Below are 18,303 nucleotides of genomic sequence, written 5' to 3' on the forward strand. Positions count from 1 at the left end.
TTAAGAAAATTTTATACTTTTTAAACTTTCTTAACAGATATTCTTAATCTATAAGAATATTTTCTTCTTTTCGATATGTCTAGAATACATACTAAAATTAAGAATATATTTTTTTAGAATAACTGCCTAGTAAGAAACAAGTCGTCGATCGGTCATTAAGAAAGAAGCACATACTCTTAAATAAAGGCATAATACACAATAAGGAAAGGAACCAATCAGAATCCTCATTTCTATCGCCACGTTTGAAATGAAAGATTGATTAGTTCATTTTCTTATGCGTTGTGCATTATGCCTTTATACAAAAGTATGTGTGCTTTTTTATCTCAAAAACAGCTTTCGCAGTATAATTATATGCAATAAATCAAAGGTAAATAAAATCCAACATTGAAATCGGATTGCAACTTTAAACTTGCATTAAAAAATGTAGCATTACAAGAGGATTAATAGTGCAAGAGGTTAATTAATTAAACATTACAAATTGGGAATTAGAATCAGTTCGACGCAGAAAGTGTATGCACGGTGAATAAACTTTCCGCGTCGAGCAGACTCTGATTCCTAATTTTTAATATTAAATTAATTAACCCCCTTAATTTTTTGCGACACTACATTTTTAAATTTCATTTTGAAGTTGCGATCTGATAGCAGCGTTGGCTTTTACTTACTTTGATCTATCGTATATGGTTGTATTAATATTTATATACATTAAGAATATCCGTTAAGATTATTTCTTAAGAATATCTAGTACTAACACATTCTTAAGAAGATTCTCTTCTTAAGTTAAGAAAATGTTCTTGGTGCCTATTTTAGAAGAAATTATCCTAAACTTAAGTGGGAAATTCTTAAAATAAGAATACAATTTTTTCAGTGCGAGAACGCATCTTCAATATTGCACTTTTCAAAATACTAGCAATTCATTCAACCCGCGAAAACAGCGATTCGGGTTGGCGCGTCCACTTTCCCGACACTCGTTCCGCTCGAGATAACGCCGCATGCGCAGCGCAGTATCACAGAGAGATATAAAAATCGGGGAGCCGTGTTTACACAACGGACACGAATATGCGATAAGAAGCACGGGCAATTATTTGTGCGCCGCGAGAGAGGCGTCCTGAAGAGAGACCGTGTCTCTTTGGTCGCGTGTCTGCGCACAAACGGTTCTCCCCGTTACGGCTCTGGCGCGCTTCCAGAGGAAGATGTCGTCCACGCGCGTTCTTTCACCCCGTTGTACGACACAGCAGCTACTCGGTGCAACATCCTCGCCTTTCCTGCGCGATGACAAACGACGCGTGCACGGGACAGTCGCGAGTCGCGCTAGTTTTCGAAAGCGAGCGAGTGAGCGGCTTAAGGAAAAGCGGAAGGACACGCAGGAGCGTTATCCTCGTGACGCTGTTCAGAGGATCTCTCTTCATGCGAAGATGTACTTTCAAAGGACTCTCCAAAGGCGTGCGACACGATAGATCCGCGAGGAAGGAGAGCGAGAGGGAGAGAAAGACGAGTTCCTCCTTTATCCCCGGAGGATTTCCAAGTCAGACTCGATTTCCAGCGTGGAAATGGGTTTCCGCCGGGATCGGGACGTAGGATGAAGGAATCTACGCGACAGGAAGGTCGGGGAGGAAGGTAGGGGACCTCGTCAAAGCGAAGCCCTCCCCGTATTGATATTATTATCCTCCGGTGTCCTCGCGCTCTGGAGATTTGAAAATATTTTCGGTTCCTTCGAATAAAGAAAATGCACCGGAGGGCACCCAAGGCCGCATCCTTTAATTCTCCGCGTAGATATTTCGCGGGAATATCTACCATATGGAAGCAATTACATCTTCTTCTCATGAGCGCGCGTCTACGAGGCGGAGGAATCTTATCACGAGCGCGTTTTGTGTCCCCGAAGATAGAAATTTATCGAATATGAGGGATCCGCAGTAATAGACGATAATTGAAGCGCGCAAAATTTCTCAATGACGTCGACGACGTGGGATCCTGTTTCTCGTGCAAACGGTGAAGATTTTTGCGAATAGGGGGGAGGAGGCATCCTGCGCCCCGCGAGAAGAAGAGAAGAAGTAATGAGACTCATCCGCAGCCTATTCGTGGGAGAGTAAGCGGATTACGAGTAAGCAGCTTACATAAGAATAAATCGAAGAGCTTCCCCCTTCCCCTCCATTCCTACCCCTCCTCCCATTGTCTCTTTCTCTATCGACCACTTTGCTATCATATTTCATATTAACTGCTGATTAAAATCGATTTCCTCGCGCCGGCCGCAGGACGCGGGACCGCCGCGAGGTCACTTCTTCTCCTTTCGTTCCTTCTTCGTCTTCAGTCGATCGCTCAGACTGTAAGATCGATAGATCTAACGGGCTCGATTACACGCTTTAGTCCGCGATATCAGTGTTCACGGATCATGGCCGGAAGGCGAGTCGGACGATCAACATCCGTCTTGTAGCTTTGATTTTTACGGATCCAGACTGTGAGAAGTTTCGAGCGTCCCCATTTCTGCTCGGTTCGCGAGAATCCTCGCGTAAGATCGTCATCAATATGCGAGATCAAGCACCAGCGTGTTGTAATACGATAAGGAACGAAGAATGTTCGTCGGTTGTAAAATTTTAGGCTGAATGATAAATACACAATGTAGTTAGAGCACTCTGTATATTTAAATAATTTAGTCCGCAAAAGGACGCTGGCAGAAACAAAAAGCGTAAGAAACGTTGCAATAGAAGCTCTAAAGGCCATCGCACACAAACGAATTAAAGCAGTAAGATGTAAGCAGTAAGCAAATCGACCAATCACAATCGAAATTTAAAGGCGCCATTTTAAAACTTACGAGAATAATTGATTGTGATTGGTCAGTTTCTTTACTGCTTACGTTCATTTGTGTGTGATGGCCTTTAATGTTATATTTTTATATAACATTTTCTCTAATCTTTCTTTTGTCATTTGTATTGAAAATGGGGGAAGCGGGGTGACAAAGACTGACTAATTTTTACAAATTATTTAATTTATTAATCGTTTAATTAAATATTGCGTTATTATGCCGACAAAAAATTTCTTAATAAAGTTACGTTAAAATAAATTATATTCAGCCCTGTCAAGACGGTCACGCGAATTGAACCGACAATTTTGAGAAATGAGTCCAAGTAAGTCTACAAAAAAAAAGAAAACTTAATATTTTACGCCGACATTTGCGTAACGGCAAACAGATTGATAAAAAAAGATAAAAATGTTTTATTTATTGATAAAAGTGTTACGTTAAAAATAAATTACATTTGGTCTTGCGTCAAGATGATCACGCGAAAGTGAAGCAGACAATCTTGAAAAACACTCAATGAACTTACAGACTATAAAGGGAGAACTCGTTTACCTCTTGACGCCGATCTCCGCGTAACGACCGCGACTGACCGCTCGCGTTTCCACCGTCGAGTTCCTGCCGTTGTTCGGATTCGTGTACAACGTCAGAATGTCGCTGCTGTTGATGTTACCGATGATCGGCGGCAGCATCGTGGCGAAGCTACAGGGTCCTCGTGTCTTCGCGCCGATGACGGTCGCACCTCTCTCACGACGATCGCGCGGCGATGATCGGTGACGCGCGACGACGCATTTCACGGACGCGGCCACGCGCGTCGAGGAAGGTTTTTCGGTTCCACGAAGGTCGAGAGAAGGAGCTCGGCGTCCGGTCCCTCGGATGCCGGTCGCACGATGGCCTACGGATTCGCCAGTGAGAATGGGTCCGTGAAAAATGGACCGGTCGATCGATCACTCGGTCGTGAAGTATCGCTTGCGAGCTGCGTCGTTGCGCGATTATCGACGGTCAACTTGCCCCGCTTTTTCGGGATGGGAATCTCGTTACGAGTAAACCACGAGCCACCAGACAGCGGTGAGAAAATAAAGTCACCCAGTGATAAGTGATGTCCTTTCGTTCTTTTCCTCGGACTTTCGACCGCTTGATTTCTCAACAGTAAATCAATGCTGACCAGCGTGGGTTTCCTCCACGCTCATTATTATAAGGTTGTTTGGAAAACTCGTAGCGAAATGTGTGATCGTTAGCACCTTCTCTAGATGAGAGAGTTTTGACGCTTTTTCTTTCAGATATTGCTTAGAAATTGTTACCCTTGAGGTTACATGGGAATAATGTGATATTAAAAATACATGACAATCACTGAGTACGTTAATACCGATACCTGGTAAAAACATTACGAATAATTCAATATATTCGCTTTAATTAATCACAAATTATATGTCTTCTATTTTTCTTCACGTTATATATTATTTTATATTTTTGTTTTATCAAAGTCCGACGGATAATGAGATAAACAGAATCCCGCTCGTGAGCGCGTGCAATTTTCTCAAAGAACCGTCAAACGTAAACATCTAAAAAAGAAGCGGGCTTTCAATTTTACGCGGATGTTTGCGTCTCGGCGCGGCGAGCTCTAGGGAGACGAGAAATAAAAGTTCCGATTTCTTCTGCTTTTTAATACGATCGAGACAGTCTGCTCGCGGTTTTACGATCGGCCGTCGAAATACGATAATCGCGATAAAATCGCGCAACGATTTTGAGCGCAGACGGGGCCATCGCGCGACGAGAAGTATGCGTTTGCTACCCCTCGCGATGCGGATCCTTATCTAAAGTGCGCGCGCTTAACACAAACAAACGAAAAGTTTCGATTGTCGGAATAAATTGAGCCCGAGTGCGTAGTCGCGTCCGACAACGAGTGTGGCAGGAAAGTTCCTCCGCCGGGATATCGCCGGGAAATCGGGTCTCGTCCTGGCTGGTATTTGTTGCCTCGCGACAATATTTGGGCAGCTTCGGTTAACACCTTCCGCTCCGGCATCGCCGAAACTGAATTACACCACGGGCGCGGACGTCGTCGTATCTAATTAGCCGCGACTCTTAGGGGAGCACTCATTAATTTAGGAGCCCTCTCATTCGTTATTCATTTATTTTATATATCGCTTATCTTGCAGACACTTATACAGAGTGCTTGATAATTCGCACGCAGATACAAGAACTTGTTAGAATTACCAAACGACTAGAAAAAGAACCGTTAATTCCTAACTTCTTAGAAAAATAACTCAAATTTATATCTCTAACGGACGTTGAATAAAATTGAAAAAAGTAAATAAATATTTTGGCCTTGCATAGTGTTTCTTTTTTTCTTTTTTTTTTCAAAATCCTGCCATTTCGACCGCTCCGATAGAAATATGTCGCGGTGATTCTTGGTAGTTCTATTGTTGAACTGAATATGGGTGACTCCGCGGACGCTTCACGGAATCTTCGTAATAATTATCGAGAGACCAATTAAAGAATGAACGAATGAGTGAGCGGTAGAACGAGTTGTACGGGGACAGTTCGAGGAAGACGTCCTGTGGATTTGTTTGCAATATTCTGATGACTCTAAGTATAGACAGTATAGACAATGAGGTGCAGCTTGACACGCGCCGCTCGACTATCGCAGAGCAGTAGAGGACTTTGTCAATTAATCCGTTCTACCTGCACACGAGTGTTGGCATGCGAGTTATCAGACACGCTCTGGATATACTGTTACGTGTGCGCAGGTTGCCACGGAATCTCCTTTCTCTCTCAGACGTGAACAGATTCTTTTTTCTCAAAGCTCGAGCCGGAAGGAATGTTTCTGATTTCGCGACGGCGATGAAAAAACGTGTTTAGGTGAAATTATCTTTCTTCGAGAAAAAATCCTTGCGAGGATCTCTAAAGTCTCATAAGGTCAGGCGTGTTTCGTAAATAGGGGACGCCTTTCCCCGCGGAGATGGGCGCTACATATGCAATCCGTGCCGTTTACACACCATTTTTTCCCATTTCTCGCTGTTCCTTCCTGAGAACAACAGCAGCTAAAAAATAACGTTCACGAGGTTATGCCTGAGCCGAATATAGGGCTGGCCGGTTCTCTCTACGATAAAGGCTCCTTCGTGGCTGGCTGCTCGCAAACATAAAAAGAGGAAACGGCTCGCGGAAGGGAGCGAGGAACGCGTGTTATTATCGATATCGTCGCCGGACAAGAAGGCATGACAAAAAAAGAAGAAGGAAGAAGAGGCCGGAGAGGCCCGTAGATATTGGCCGGTCGAGAAAGTACATAAGGTGACCAGAAAGTAAGAGCACATGGCGGAAGTCGCTGACGCAAACATCACCTCGACTCCTTGTTCTCCTTCGGTTGTCTTTTCGACGTTTAACCTGATACGCGTCTCTTCCGTCATCCGGTGGCTCGATCTCAACTGGCATAATGGCCGCACGAGAAGATGCCGAGAAAATTAAACAGCGGGGCGGGATGAGACGGTGAGAAATACGACACGATAAGTAGAAAAAGAACGCGAGTTTCCTGTGGAACTCGCAATTCCTTTGAAAAAATCCCGCGCGGCAGCATTGGATATAGAATGAAGCCATCAATTATATTAGAAGTTTCGGTCTTTCGCATTTCTGAAACTTTGAGGCGCTGCATTCGAATAATGACATTTCAAAGAGCAAATCTTCGAGTATTGGAATATTCAAATTTTTGAATATTCGGAATCTCGAAAACTGAAAAGTACGTGCAACTAAATGGGTACGAATTTCAAAGATTTGAACCATCAAAGTCGAAGCTTCGAACTTCAGCATCAAATGTCCAGTTGTACTAGATATCGAATATATTATTAGGAGTGTGATTTAATTTTGAGAATCTTTTTCTCAAAAGTTGTTTTACTTAAATAAGATAACGAACTTAATCAAAATATTTTCCTTTGTTTTCCTACAACTTCTTCCCATCTTTCTAGCAAAAGGTGGATTCCGTTACGATAAAAAGATTCTTCTATGGAGTTGATCCAATTTTCAACAAATTTTCGCACTTCTTCCAAGTTATGAAAGTATATCCTTTAGAGCATGTTGTATCGACCGGAACAAGTGATAATCGGATGGAGCGATGTCTGGAGAATACGCGGGGTGCGATAAGACTTTCCATTCCAAGTCTAATAGCGTTTGCTTCACTGATAATGCAACATGAGGTCGAGTATTGTCGTGAAGAAATCACTTTATGTTTATTCGCAATTAGATCGTTTTTAGTCCAATGCTCGCTACTATTTGTACAATTGCTGTCGATAACGATCAGCAGTGACAGTTTCATCTGGATTTAATAGTTCATAGTACACAATCTTTTTGATCCCATCAAATATACAGCAATAGCTTTGAACCGTGAATATATTGAGCTTCGAAGTGAATGTTGCTGGTAGGCTTGGATCAACTCATGATTCTTTTCGTTTGGGATTATCAAAATAGATTCATTTTTCATCCCCCGTAACAATTCGATAAACAAAAACTCTTCATTTTTTATCTGGCGATCAACGAAATGCAAATGTTTAACCGGTTTCATGACATTTTCCGATAGTTCATGTAGAACCCATTTTGCTTCTTTGTGAATCTTTTTCATATCATGTAAACATTTAGCTGTTGTACGATCAACATCTAATGCTCTAGCAAATTCTAAAGTGGATTGTGCTGAATCTTCGTTTAATAATGTTAGCAAATCTGTATTCTGAAGTTTTTTTGGCTGTCTTGAACGATCTTTGTCATTAACATTGAAATCACCACTTTTGAATCATCTAAAAATATTCATCTGTCTTAATTGATGGAGCAACATCACTATAAATTTCTATTACAATTTTATGACCTTTAGCCTTTTATGACCTTAGCTTTAGGATACCTTGTAGAATAATTGTTTTAAAGAGAGAGAGAAAGAGAAAGAGAGAGATACATTAGTTTTATATCAAATTTCATTAACTTATTTAAAAATGTATTAAGAAATTTTCTTTTCATAGAAAGAAATTTTTACGTATATCGAAATTGCAATTATTATGTTATTTATTAGGAATACAAAAAAACGTTTCATTTCGACTTATATTTCCGTTTATATCAAATTCGAACCATTTGTTCAATTAATATTTAAAATGCTCATAGATATCTTGCATTTTCTACTACTATGGTTGCCCAATACTCCACAAAATATTAAGTAAATAGGCTCGTTGAGCTATTTACCGCTATATAGCGCACGATTGTTGTCTTTTCTTGCAGTCCAAACTTATTCAACACTTGTATAAAAGGACACAATGTGTAAGAGTATCCCACCCAAGTATCTCAAGGACGAAGACCAATCAAGAATCCCAGCAAATATATATAACGTAATTTTTAGAAGTCAGGGCTGCTATATGCTGTCCTGGCTCATAATAATCGACAAAAATGATTTTATTTCGAGTGAATATATTTTAGAGCAACGGTCTTGGTTTATCGGTATGATCAAATAACCGTTTCAAATTTTAAATTGTCGCTTATTGTCACATTATTTCTTATCGTGCACTCACGCGTGCAATTCGAAAAGGAATCCCAGAAGACATCCCAGAACAGCGAAGGATTTGCTTGTATCAGAAGCTTGCAAAAGTTCGATGGATATTTCTAATTATGTTTCTATTATTAACACGTAAACACTACGCACTCGTTAAAGGTCGCTACTCGCTACGCACATGTTAAACGCCGAATTTGATTGATTTTTCGTTCAGGTGGCTCGTGAACATACAAAATATAAACAAGAGGTAACGGAGATGCAAGGTGAGAGAATGCCGAAAGTCACCGGGAGTCGCCAATTAAAAAAAAGCCTCAGGAAAGTTACGTTCTATAAAGCATATCTATCTATCGATTATTTTAAAAAGTATTTGTCTCACAATAATGTTTGCAAATCTGCATTTTCAGGCTTTTTTGGTTGTCTCGAACGATCTTTGCCGTTAACATTGAAATCATTACTTTTGAGTCGTCTAGATCAATATTCATATGTCTTAATTGATGAGGCAACATCGCCATAAGTTGCTATCAGAATTCTATGAAAACCCTCCAAACTAAATCATACTCCTAATAAATAATATTATCTCTAATATTTATGTTCTATGCTTCTTTATATTCCTCTTATATTATATCTCCATATATTTATATATATCCTCTTATATTTATATATTAGAGTATATTAAAAGAATGTATATGCGTGTGTGCATCTTTTCAGTGTCAGCAACGAACTGATTTCGCGAATAGCGGGTCTTAACGCGCGCGCGCGCGCGAGCGTGCATGCTCTCGCAAACCGTAATAATTCATCTCGCATCATTAATTTCGCGACGGAGCCCTCAGCCGCGGAAAAAAGTGAATTCTAATGGTGATTGATAGTCTCGCGATGGTGCGATCGAGAGTTATGCGGGAGAGTTACACTCGGTTTCCGCGAGTTTCCGACACGCACGGCACGCGGAGCGCGTCGATATTGGCGACGCGACACGCTGCGACGAGAAGGACTTAATGACGATCGATGGCCGCGGAATTAATTGGAATCCCGCTGGCGCACCGATGCGGCCGCGAGTGCGTCGAAAAATCGCGCCCTCGCAATTACGCGTGATTAGGGGTTCGACAAATCGCGCCGATGTCAATAACGAACGAATGCGCGTGTTTCCCAAGTAGCTACTTTGATCTCAACGACAGGCACGTGTCCTTCGGCAAGGTTTCAGGTCGATTTCTCCGAGACGGAAATGTCCCGATGCAATGAGCCTCAGGTAAACTGAGATCAACGAGGCACGAGTGAACGACCCAGTTGTATTCTTCGGGAACAGCCGGAGGCCTCCCGAAATCGTACATCGTCTTTTCGCGGGGGGAAAAAAGATTCCGCACGAGTCGTCAGGAATTTCATCAGGGTCGTTGACCACGACGGTTCACGATACGTTACCGTACGAGTAACGGGAGGAGACACAAGAATCACAATCTGCATTATCGTCGGGCAGGAGAAACGGCGGAGAGATATGATGAAGTGTGTGGTGGAAAAAAGGAGAGTCCTCTCCGACACATCTCAAACGATTTCCTGTAGCGAGCGCGTTATTACGTTCACCGCCATGGTGGATTCGAAGCGATTTCCTGCCGGTGCAAAGTCGGGACACATTTCCGTATCTGTTATTCACGCCTGATTGATTATGAAGGTAAGTACGCTTCGACGATAAATCATACGCACTCCCTCCCGTCCCTTAAACGGGCCGCTTGATAAGCGCTCGTAGCTAAATAAGCGCGACATCGTTTCTCTTGCTCGCTCGGACATCCTTGAACGCCACCTGACACTGACACGAGTCGTAAAAGAAGAAAAAGCAAAAAGAGAAAAATTATGCCGCGGTGGCGGGGAGGAGGAGGAGGGAGAGGCGGGAAGGACGCCGTGGTTGTTGCGTCACCGTGTATGAAACGGAAAAAGATACGACGCGCTTGTCGAGAGCCGTGCTCTCTTCGAGCTTCTCGTCTCGCGTTATGTGTATCAAGAGCGCGTTGTTATTAATCTTTCGCGACGGCCGTACCGCGTCCCGAGCTAATTTCCGAACTCCGTCTCGGATCGGTATTTTTAGAGAGACTCTCGAGGAAACTCTCGTTTGCGGACAAAGAGGAGATCAAGAGAGGCTGATTTATTCGCAGAAGCGCCAAGTGATATATTCGAACTGGCGGAGACGGGAAAATTGAAAGAATTGCTCAAAGAGAGATTTTATTTGTATAGGGTGGCTCGCGAAAGGTCGGTTACTGCTTGGAAGAATTCAGGACTTCTCTTTCTTATGGGTAATATATATTTAAAATTCCTCCCGCAGACTGTGCTAGAGAAATACAGTGAATTCAAAGGATGAGAGTGATGAAAGGACAAAATTTATTTCCTCTATTTCTCGCTCCTGATATTGGCTCGGAGTCTCACATTCAAAGGCCATTCATGGATAAAAAATTTATCGATTGGCGGAAGTTTCGCGAGCGAGAGATTTACGAGAGGAAGCTTCTGTTTTCTCTTCTCTCGTTCGCTCGTCATGCGAGCGCGAATCGCGAAATCGTGCTGTTCAGCGGCGCGTCACGAATCGATCATAACGCGAAGCGGTACTCGACGTCGGCTTCTGACGAAGGAAGGAGCTGATCTCGCGTCCCCTTATCGCGAATAAAACGGCTTTATCTACGGGCCCACCGTGAATGGCAGCTGGCCGGACACGATCGGAATGCCAGTGAACGCTGACGCGATACGATGATGAGTAATCGGCGCGTTGCCGGATTGCTGCATTGTTGATGCTACGAAGTTATCGCGCGCCTTTTCCGCGGCCCGCGCTCTTTTCCGCCTGAGAATACGGGAGCTGAGATTTGCTCGCCAATTAAATTCGCGGAGACGACGGAGAAGCCTGAAGAGAGATCGGAAGATCGAGAGCGAGAAGCCTCCGCAAGGCGATGTCCGCGAGTCCTCGAAAGAGCTCGGGAGAAACGGTTGCAACAGATAGAAACGGAAATTATGCGTCGTCGTTAGCGTGTCGCGACGACGATCGCCTGATTAACACTTGAATGTTTCTCCGGATGTCTGTTCCAATGTCCGTTTCCTCGCAAGATTCCTCTTTAGAAGCAGTACTTTCTAAAGTGTCTCTCTCTCTCTCTCTCTCTCTCTTTTTCTGTAATTTTTCCTTTCCGTAATCTCGAGGGCTCTTGCAAGAATTGATCGTAAACAAATTCAAAGTTATGAAACATGACTTGGGTGATCCATGTGAATCTGCTTACGGAAACTACACCCAAAAAAGTATTCTATTTGTAAAGTGATTTTTTCCATAGTCTTATATTCTAAGCGAAGCCTTTTACAGGAAAAGGATTTCTTTTACGATAAAGCGATTAAAGTGAACCATTCATCTAAAATTTATTAGATATTATTCTAACTGTTTTTCTCTTATTTCAAGAGGATTTCCTTTTCAATTATATTTTCCTATATCAATTAATTTTCCTCTTATGTGAAGAGGAATATGTTGAATTGGATGTCGGCTTCTTTTGTTCAGTCATTTAACTCCAGACATGAACGAAAAAATAATCATATGCTCATGGGTCAGAATATTTGGAACGCTTTTTAAAAAAGGTACGTGTGTTGCTGTAACATATACCAAAGATAATTTACCCATATTTGATCAAATACAGTTTATTATCTATTGCAAGAAGTTTAATATATTCTTTCTTTTAAGTATGTTTCATACAATTGATTATGATGAACATCTTTGTTGCTTGAAGTTCATAATAAAACTGATTGGAAATTTGTTTGTTATTGTTCTTATTTCATTCGTGCCTACTCTATTGTAGAACTGGAGCCAGAAGTACATCTATATATATTACTTTTTGCTATACACTATAATAATTTTTTTCAAATTAACCAGTATAACCAGTAAGAATAGATAATAATCCTTTTAAAAAAAGATTAAATAATCTGTCTATAAGAAGAAATTTATATTAAAATCAATAAGATTTGCATTATACATATACATATAATTCCTCTAACTTTAAGAATAATGTGTTTATAATATTTTCCTCTTAATTTTAGACGAATCCTCTTGAGTCCATGTATAAGAATAAGATCCTCTAAAATTTAAATGATTCCGCTTGTTCTGAAATTACTTTTTTTGGGTGTATCATTGCAGATAATCTAAGAATGGTCACTGATGCTGTCTGACTTGTCGAAGGCACTTGATAGAGTTACCACATCCTGGTGCGGTAATCCTGAAATAACCTGGACTTAAACTTGAAACAATCCTGAATAAACTTAACTGAATAAACTGACTCTGAATAAATTTAAGGCGATGAAGAGAAAGAGAGAACTTTTCTTACTCCGCAACGAGATGAAAGTATTCGTTCATGTTTGAAGCGCAGGTCTCAGGAAAACGGAGATCCTTTAAATAATAACTTACTGACTATCGTCTATTTGCATTCCAATGTATTTCAAGGTTCGATTTTAGGCCCACTGTTCTTTAATATCCGGCTGATTTTAGAAGTGTTCTTGTGTGCACAATAGATAGTGCTTTCTCTCTCCCCCTCTCCATTTCTCTCTTTCTTCTGCATAAATCTCTCCATCGCTGCGCACACAGATCCTTAATAAACGATCGCGCAACTTTCCACCTGATGTGCGGTGACCGCACATACCATCACGAATGATTCGCGGCGCGAACGAACGAACGAACGGCCGTCTCATGCGGATAAACGAGCGAAAAGCCCGGCGTCGTTTAAATAACGCCGGCTGCCGTCGACTTTCCAACAATATCGCGAGCGTGTCATTATGAAGGCAGAATTCCAGGCATCCCGCGGGCTACGCGGGCTATACGGAAATAGAAAGCGTCTCTCACTCGCGCGTCGCGAATTATTTTTACGCGTTCCATGTTTTTCTCGCTCCTAGCTTTTCCCCGTTTCTTTTTCTTCTCGTCCGACGGTACTGACACACACACACACACACACACACACACACACACACACACACACATACGTGCGTTTACGTAACATAATTATACGTCTTGAATTGCAAATTAGATACACTACGAGAGAGCCGATTCTGCGAGTGCAGCCGCGCTCAGCCGGGACGCTCTCGGATGTCCTTTTAACGAGCGTTCGGCCAATTTGGAGCGAAGACTGCGATAAATTATCGCATCCCGACGACCAAATTACACAGCGACCGCCGCTTCGGCGGCCGGCCCCCATGTGCTGCGCCTTGACAGCGTGACACACGCGCGCCCGCGCGAAGAACAACACAGCGAAACATGAGCCGGCGAAAAATGAAGAAATCGTCCGCTAACTCGGTCCGGTCTTTATTACGAAACGAGAGCGAGTGGGTCCTTTCGATACGGTCAAGACGACCTTCGCGGCACTTCCGGTACGGGTCGCGTGAGTGTGCCGCAGAGCTACGTCGCGCGATTGCCTGCCTGAAACCGCTTGCCCGTTTCCTTGCCCGCCCGCATGACTGCTTCTTAATCTGCCAGCGGAAAAGGACGGCCGGCAGTAACGAAGACGAGCGCGCAATCAGGCAGGAACAGGACGAGAGAGGCGCCGCGCCGTTCGTGATACCGCGCGGCGAAAGTGAGATGAAGTCGCTCGTGGCGGCACGATTTCCGCGTAATGTTCGCGAAAACGACAGTAGCAATTTCCCTCCCGCGTCGCCGCGAAAATCACCGGCAATCAATAACCGGCCGGTCGCGCTTTCGAAAGTAGCCGTAGATAAACCGCCGACTGTTTGCTCCGCGCCGTAATCTTATTCCGCGTGTGCGTCATCTCTCATCACCCTTTTTTCACTTGCGTCTTATATCCGCGGACATCCGCGCTTCGATTCCTTCTCATGCGCATTGTTACGCGATGTCGTGAGTCTTTCGTCGCGCCTTCGTCGCGAGTTTGTGTGCCCCCTGAATATCTGGAGTTTTGTCACTCCACGCGTGTTTGCTCCATCATTATGTTTCTCATCATCAGTATCCCGTATACCTGAATTTTTTCTCGATTTGACCGATTCTGTTTCATGATAATCGCATCTGCATCGACTATCTCTCGCTCTTACTCGTTTGTCTGACGTATTTTACTCCTGTTTGCTGACAACGTGCTTCCTGACAAGAGTCACTATCGGCTCTTATCTATCGATAAGGACGATCAGCAGATCCCGCTATGCTCGTGTACCGTACAGGTAGAATGAGAGAAGCATCACATCACCGAGTCCCTTATTTGGTATCGCGGGCTAACCGAGATATTCGTCTGGGATCTTCCACTCCGAATTAATCGACGGAGAAGAAGCTCTCTGTTCTCTTCGGTTTCGGAGCAGCCGAGCCACAAAAAAGGTCCATAATCAGGAAGAAACGAAACAAGTACGGCCCGACCCTTAGAGGATTTATTCATAAGGCTTAAAGCGATGAGACCGATCGCGTTCTCCAATCTCAAGAGGATCTGACGACTCTCGTTTCAATAAGAACAAAGCGTGAAGCACTTCGTTCGCTCGCTATATGCGCTTGAGAGCTCACAAGAAAAAAAGAAAAGAAAAAAGCAAGGAGAACAGAGGATCGCGAGAGATCACCGCAGTCTGGCACCGGCAAACTGAGAACCGAACGGATTTATTTATCCGCGGATAGTTAACAACACACAACATATCAAGACGGAAACATGCCTCGACTCCGTCGACGAACGCAGGCGATAACTCGCAATCGACAGTTCACTGCTACTCGCGGCGACTACGATGACGACGACAGGTGCGTATCAGCACACCTTCGAGATCGCCGCTGTGCGCTCGAAGGAGTGACCGATACCGCCGATACCTAATCGCGCTATCACGATTAGCTTAGTCGTCACCGAGTCGCCGTGCGAGCGAATGCACCGGCGGCTTGGAGCGTACCGGCTCTCTCCCCGTCCCTATTTTCTCTTTCTCTCTTTCTTCCCGCTGCCACTGTCTGCTTCTCGCACGCACTCGGCGACGCACTATCGAGCGCGATACACGACGCACAATGAGAACTCGACGACGACAAACTCGACGGCGACGGAACGCGCCGTGACGCCCGTCGGCGACGCACTGCGTCCGTCGCGACGACACGTAAACGGTGGCGTACGAGGACGCGACTGCCGGAGGCGGCGGAGGCGACGGCGGTACGAGAGACGGTTGTCCCCCGATACATTGTGAAAGGGAGCAGAGGGGACGCATGGACGGATGGGTGCGTCGAGTGGCACGCAGGCGCACAAAGTGCGCCGCCGTTTCATTCTAGAGATGCTCGATCTGCCGCCGCCGCCACCACTGCTACCGCCGCCCGCCGCCGGCCGTCTCCATAGGGACCGCAGTATTCGAACCGGTCCAAACGCCGGATGATGATGGCCCGTTGCCACGGACAGACGGACGAACGGACGGATGGACGGGTGGACAGTGTCGCGGGCATCTGTTGTGTCTGGACGACCGGTGGTCGTCCTATTATCCCTCTGACACTACCGCTCTCGCCATCGCCCCCGCTATCACAGATAGTGATGACGATGAAGTGACAAGGGTGAGGATAATGATTGATATAAGGATGTGGGTAAGGGCGGAATCACGAATGAAAACAATGATTGGGATTAGGATGAGGATGAGGATGATTATTTCAAGATAGACTGAGGATAAAGATGATAATAGGGGCGAAGGTAAGGGGGTTCAATCGAAGTAGAGGGTGAGGACGGCGACATTAATGATGAGGATAGGAACAAAGTTAAGCGACAAGGGTGAGGATAATTATTAGGATAAGAATATGTGGATAAGGGCGGAATCACGAATGAAAACAATGATTGGGATTAGGATGAGGATGAGGATGATTATTTCAAGATAGACTGAGGATAAATATGATAATAGGGGCGAAGGTAAGGGGATTAAGTCGAAGTAGAGGGTGAGGACGGCGATATTAATGATAAGGATAGGGAAAGTTAAGCGACAAGGGTGAAGATAATGATTAGGATAAGAATATGTGGATAAGGGCGGAATCACGGATGAAAACCATAATTGGGATTAGGATGAGGATGAGGATGATTATTTTAAGATAGGCTGAGGATGAAGATGATATTAGTAATAGGAGCAAAGATAAGGGAGTTAAGTCGAAGTAAAGGATGAAGACACGATGACATTGGTGATGAGGATAAAGACAAGGTTAAGGATGGCGAGATTAATGATGAGGATAGGAATAAAAATAAGGATGAAAATTAGAATGGCGATGAGGACGAAATGAGAATAAGGATAAAGACAGGAATAAGGACATGGACGAACGACGAGGATAGTAGTAATAAAGATGAAAATAAGGATGAATATAATATTAAAGGTAAAGATGAAAATAGGGATGGGGATGATGATGATGATGATGAGGTTAAGGATATTGATGAGAATAGAAAAGGCAGCAAAAATAAAGACGAATGTAGATGATGATGATGATAATGGTAATGATGAAGCCAAGGATAATAAAGATAACGACAAGAATAACGGACAGGATGAGAATAAGGATGGGGGAAAGACAATGAAGTTAACGAGCATGAGGATTATGATAAGGTTAAGGATAACGATAAGAATAGGGAAAATACACGGCACGAGTATCACAGAAATGATGACGAGGATAATGATGATAATGATAATGATAATGGTAATGATGAAGGCAAGGATAAGGATGGGAACAAGGACGACAGCAACGACGAGGAAGATGATAAGAAAAAGAATAAGGACAAGAATAAGTACGCAAGCGAGGATCAGGATAAGGTTTAAGGCTACGATGAGGATAATGATGCAAACGAGGATGAGGATGAAGTTTAAAAATGAGGACGAAAATCATGGAAAGGTTACGGTCAAAGGCAGAGAGTTTAACAGCGTATTTTATTACAATGTCGAGGCGCGTTATCTTAGGCGATAATGAGCCGTGACTGATAACGTGTCTCGACAATGAACGATAGTAGGCCGCGAGAGTCGTTTGAAGAGCTTTTCTCTCGAAGCGACTGCGAGAATGATATCCTGTATCGGGAGCGTTGGAAATTACATCGGGCGACCTGAAAATTACAACGCGCTAGGCGTTATTTATCTGGTGGCAATGTCGACACGCACTGATTACCGCGCTCCCCGCCACCACGATATATTTTCTGTCTAACGGCGCGTAAACCGTACAGAGTGTCCTAAAACGAAGAACGCACCTTCCATTATAACGACGCGAACTCGAAGCGGAGGGGAGATACCGATGAATTGATTTTCAAGATTGAAATTTTGTTTCCCCTCTTTTGTGGCCATTCGGGAGGTTCCTTTTTTGTTGGCCTTTCGGGCAGGAAATAAATTCAATTAACTTTGTTTCACGTCGGTGCCTCTCAATTTAACTCGAGGTGTACACGGCATAATTTGATTGAATTTGATTTAAAGAAGTAGGAGTATTTTATTCCACGTTTTCGTCCAACTCTTCACGCGAAATTACCTTCCCCTCGTGATCGAACGGCTCACCCTGTGTATATCACCCCGTACACCTCGCGCGCGGGTGGGGTGGCAATAAAAGCTTTTTCTTCCGGCGGTAGTGGCGGCGAAGGCGGCGGTGAACGGAAAGTTTCTTTCGCGTCCGGACAGTGAAAATCGTAAATGCTTTTTGCGCTTGGTCGATTTGTTCAACTTCCTGGAAACCCCTTGATTCAGGGCAGTTTCGAGGCTACCCCGCATAAAGTCGTTGGCGCAATCCTCAGAATCAACATCGAGTAACACCTTTCTCAGATCGTTGAAGACCTTTTGCGAATTTACCGCAAGATCCGTAGATCAGTCCAAGTGATTATTTAATTGATATTTACTCTCGCGTGAAAATTATCAATCAATTAATTATCGTGATTAGAGTTCAGAGTTCGGATATTCATCGACCACGAAGATAAGAGGCTTTACGGAGCATTCTTTGGATCAGCAGAAGAAGAAAGAGTCACTTTCGCGCGATCTTTGATACGACTCCATCGCCGTGACTCTTCGTCGGCTTTTTGCAATTTAGTTTACGGAGCTCTTCGGAATGATCATTTGTCTTCCGGTC

General features: G+C 43.7%; 1 protein-coding gene across 6 annotated transcripts in view; it reads right to left on the reverse strand.

Annotated features, from left to right (window-relative positions):
* Positions 1-18,303, reverse strand: part of spri (Src homology 2 domain-containing protein sprint) — a 251,680-nt gene that overhangs the window by 33,894 nt on the left and 199,483 nt on the right. The window contains exons 1-2 of one of the 6 annotated variants that reach the window (XM_011152317.3): positions 15,156-15,525; positions 3,344-3,683 (exon numbers count right to left, since the gene is read on the reverse strand). The exons of the other annotated variants lie outside the window; for them this stretch is intronic. Of the exons in view, the coding sequence (XP_011150619.2) occupies positions 3,344-3,683; positions 15,156-15,432 (617 nt within the window). The 5' untranslated portion in view covers positions 15,433-15,525. Of the gene's footprint in view, positions 1-3,343; positions 3,684-15,155; positions 15,526-18,303 lie in introns of those variants that run through there. 6 annotated transcript variants of the gene reach the window in all.

This window comes from Harpegnathos saltator, unplaced genomic scaffold (assembly GCF_003227715.2).
Source record: "Harpegnathos saltator strain DR-91 unplaced genomic scaffold, Hsal_v8.6 scaffold202, whole genome shotgun sequence".
Classification (NCBI taxonomy): Eukaryota; Metazoa; Arthropoda; class Insecta; order Hymenoptera; family Formicidae; genus Harpegnathos; species Harpegnathos saltator.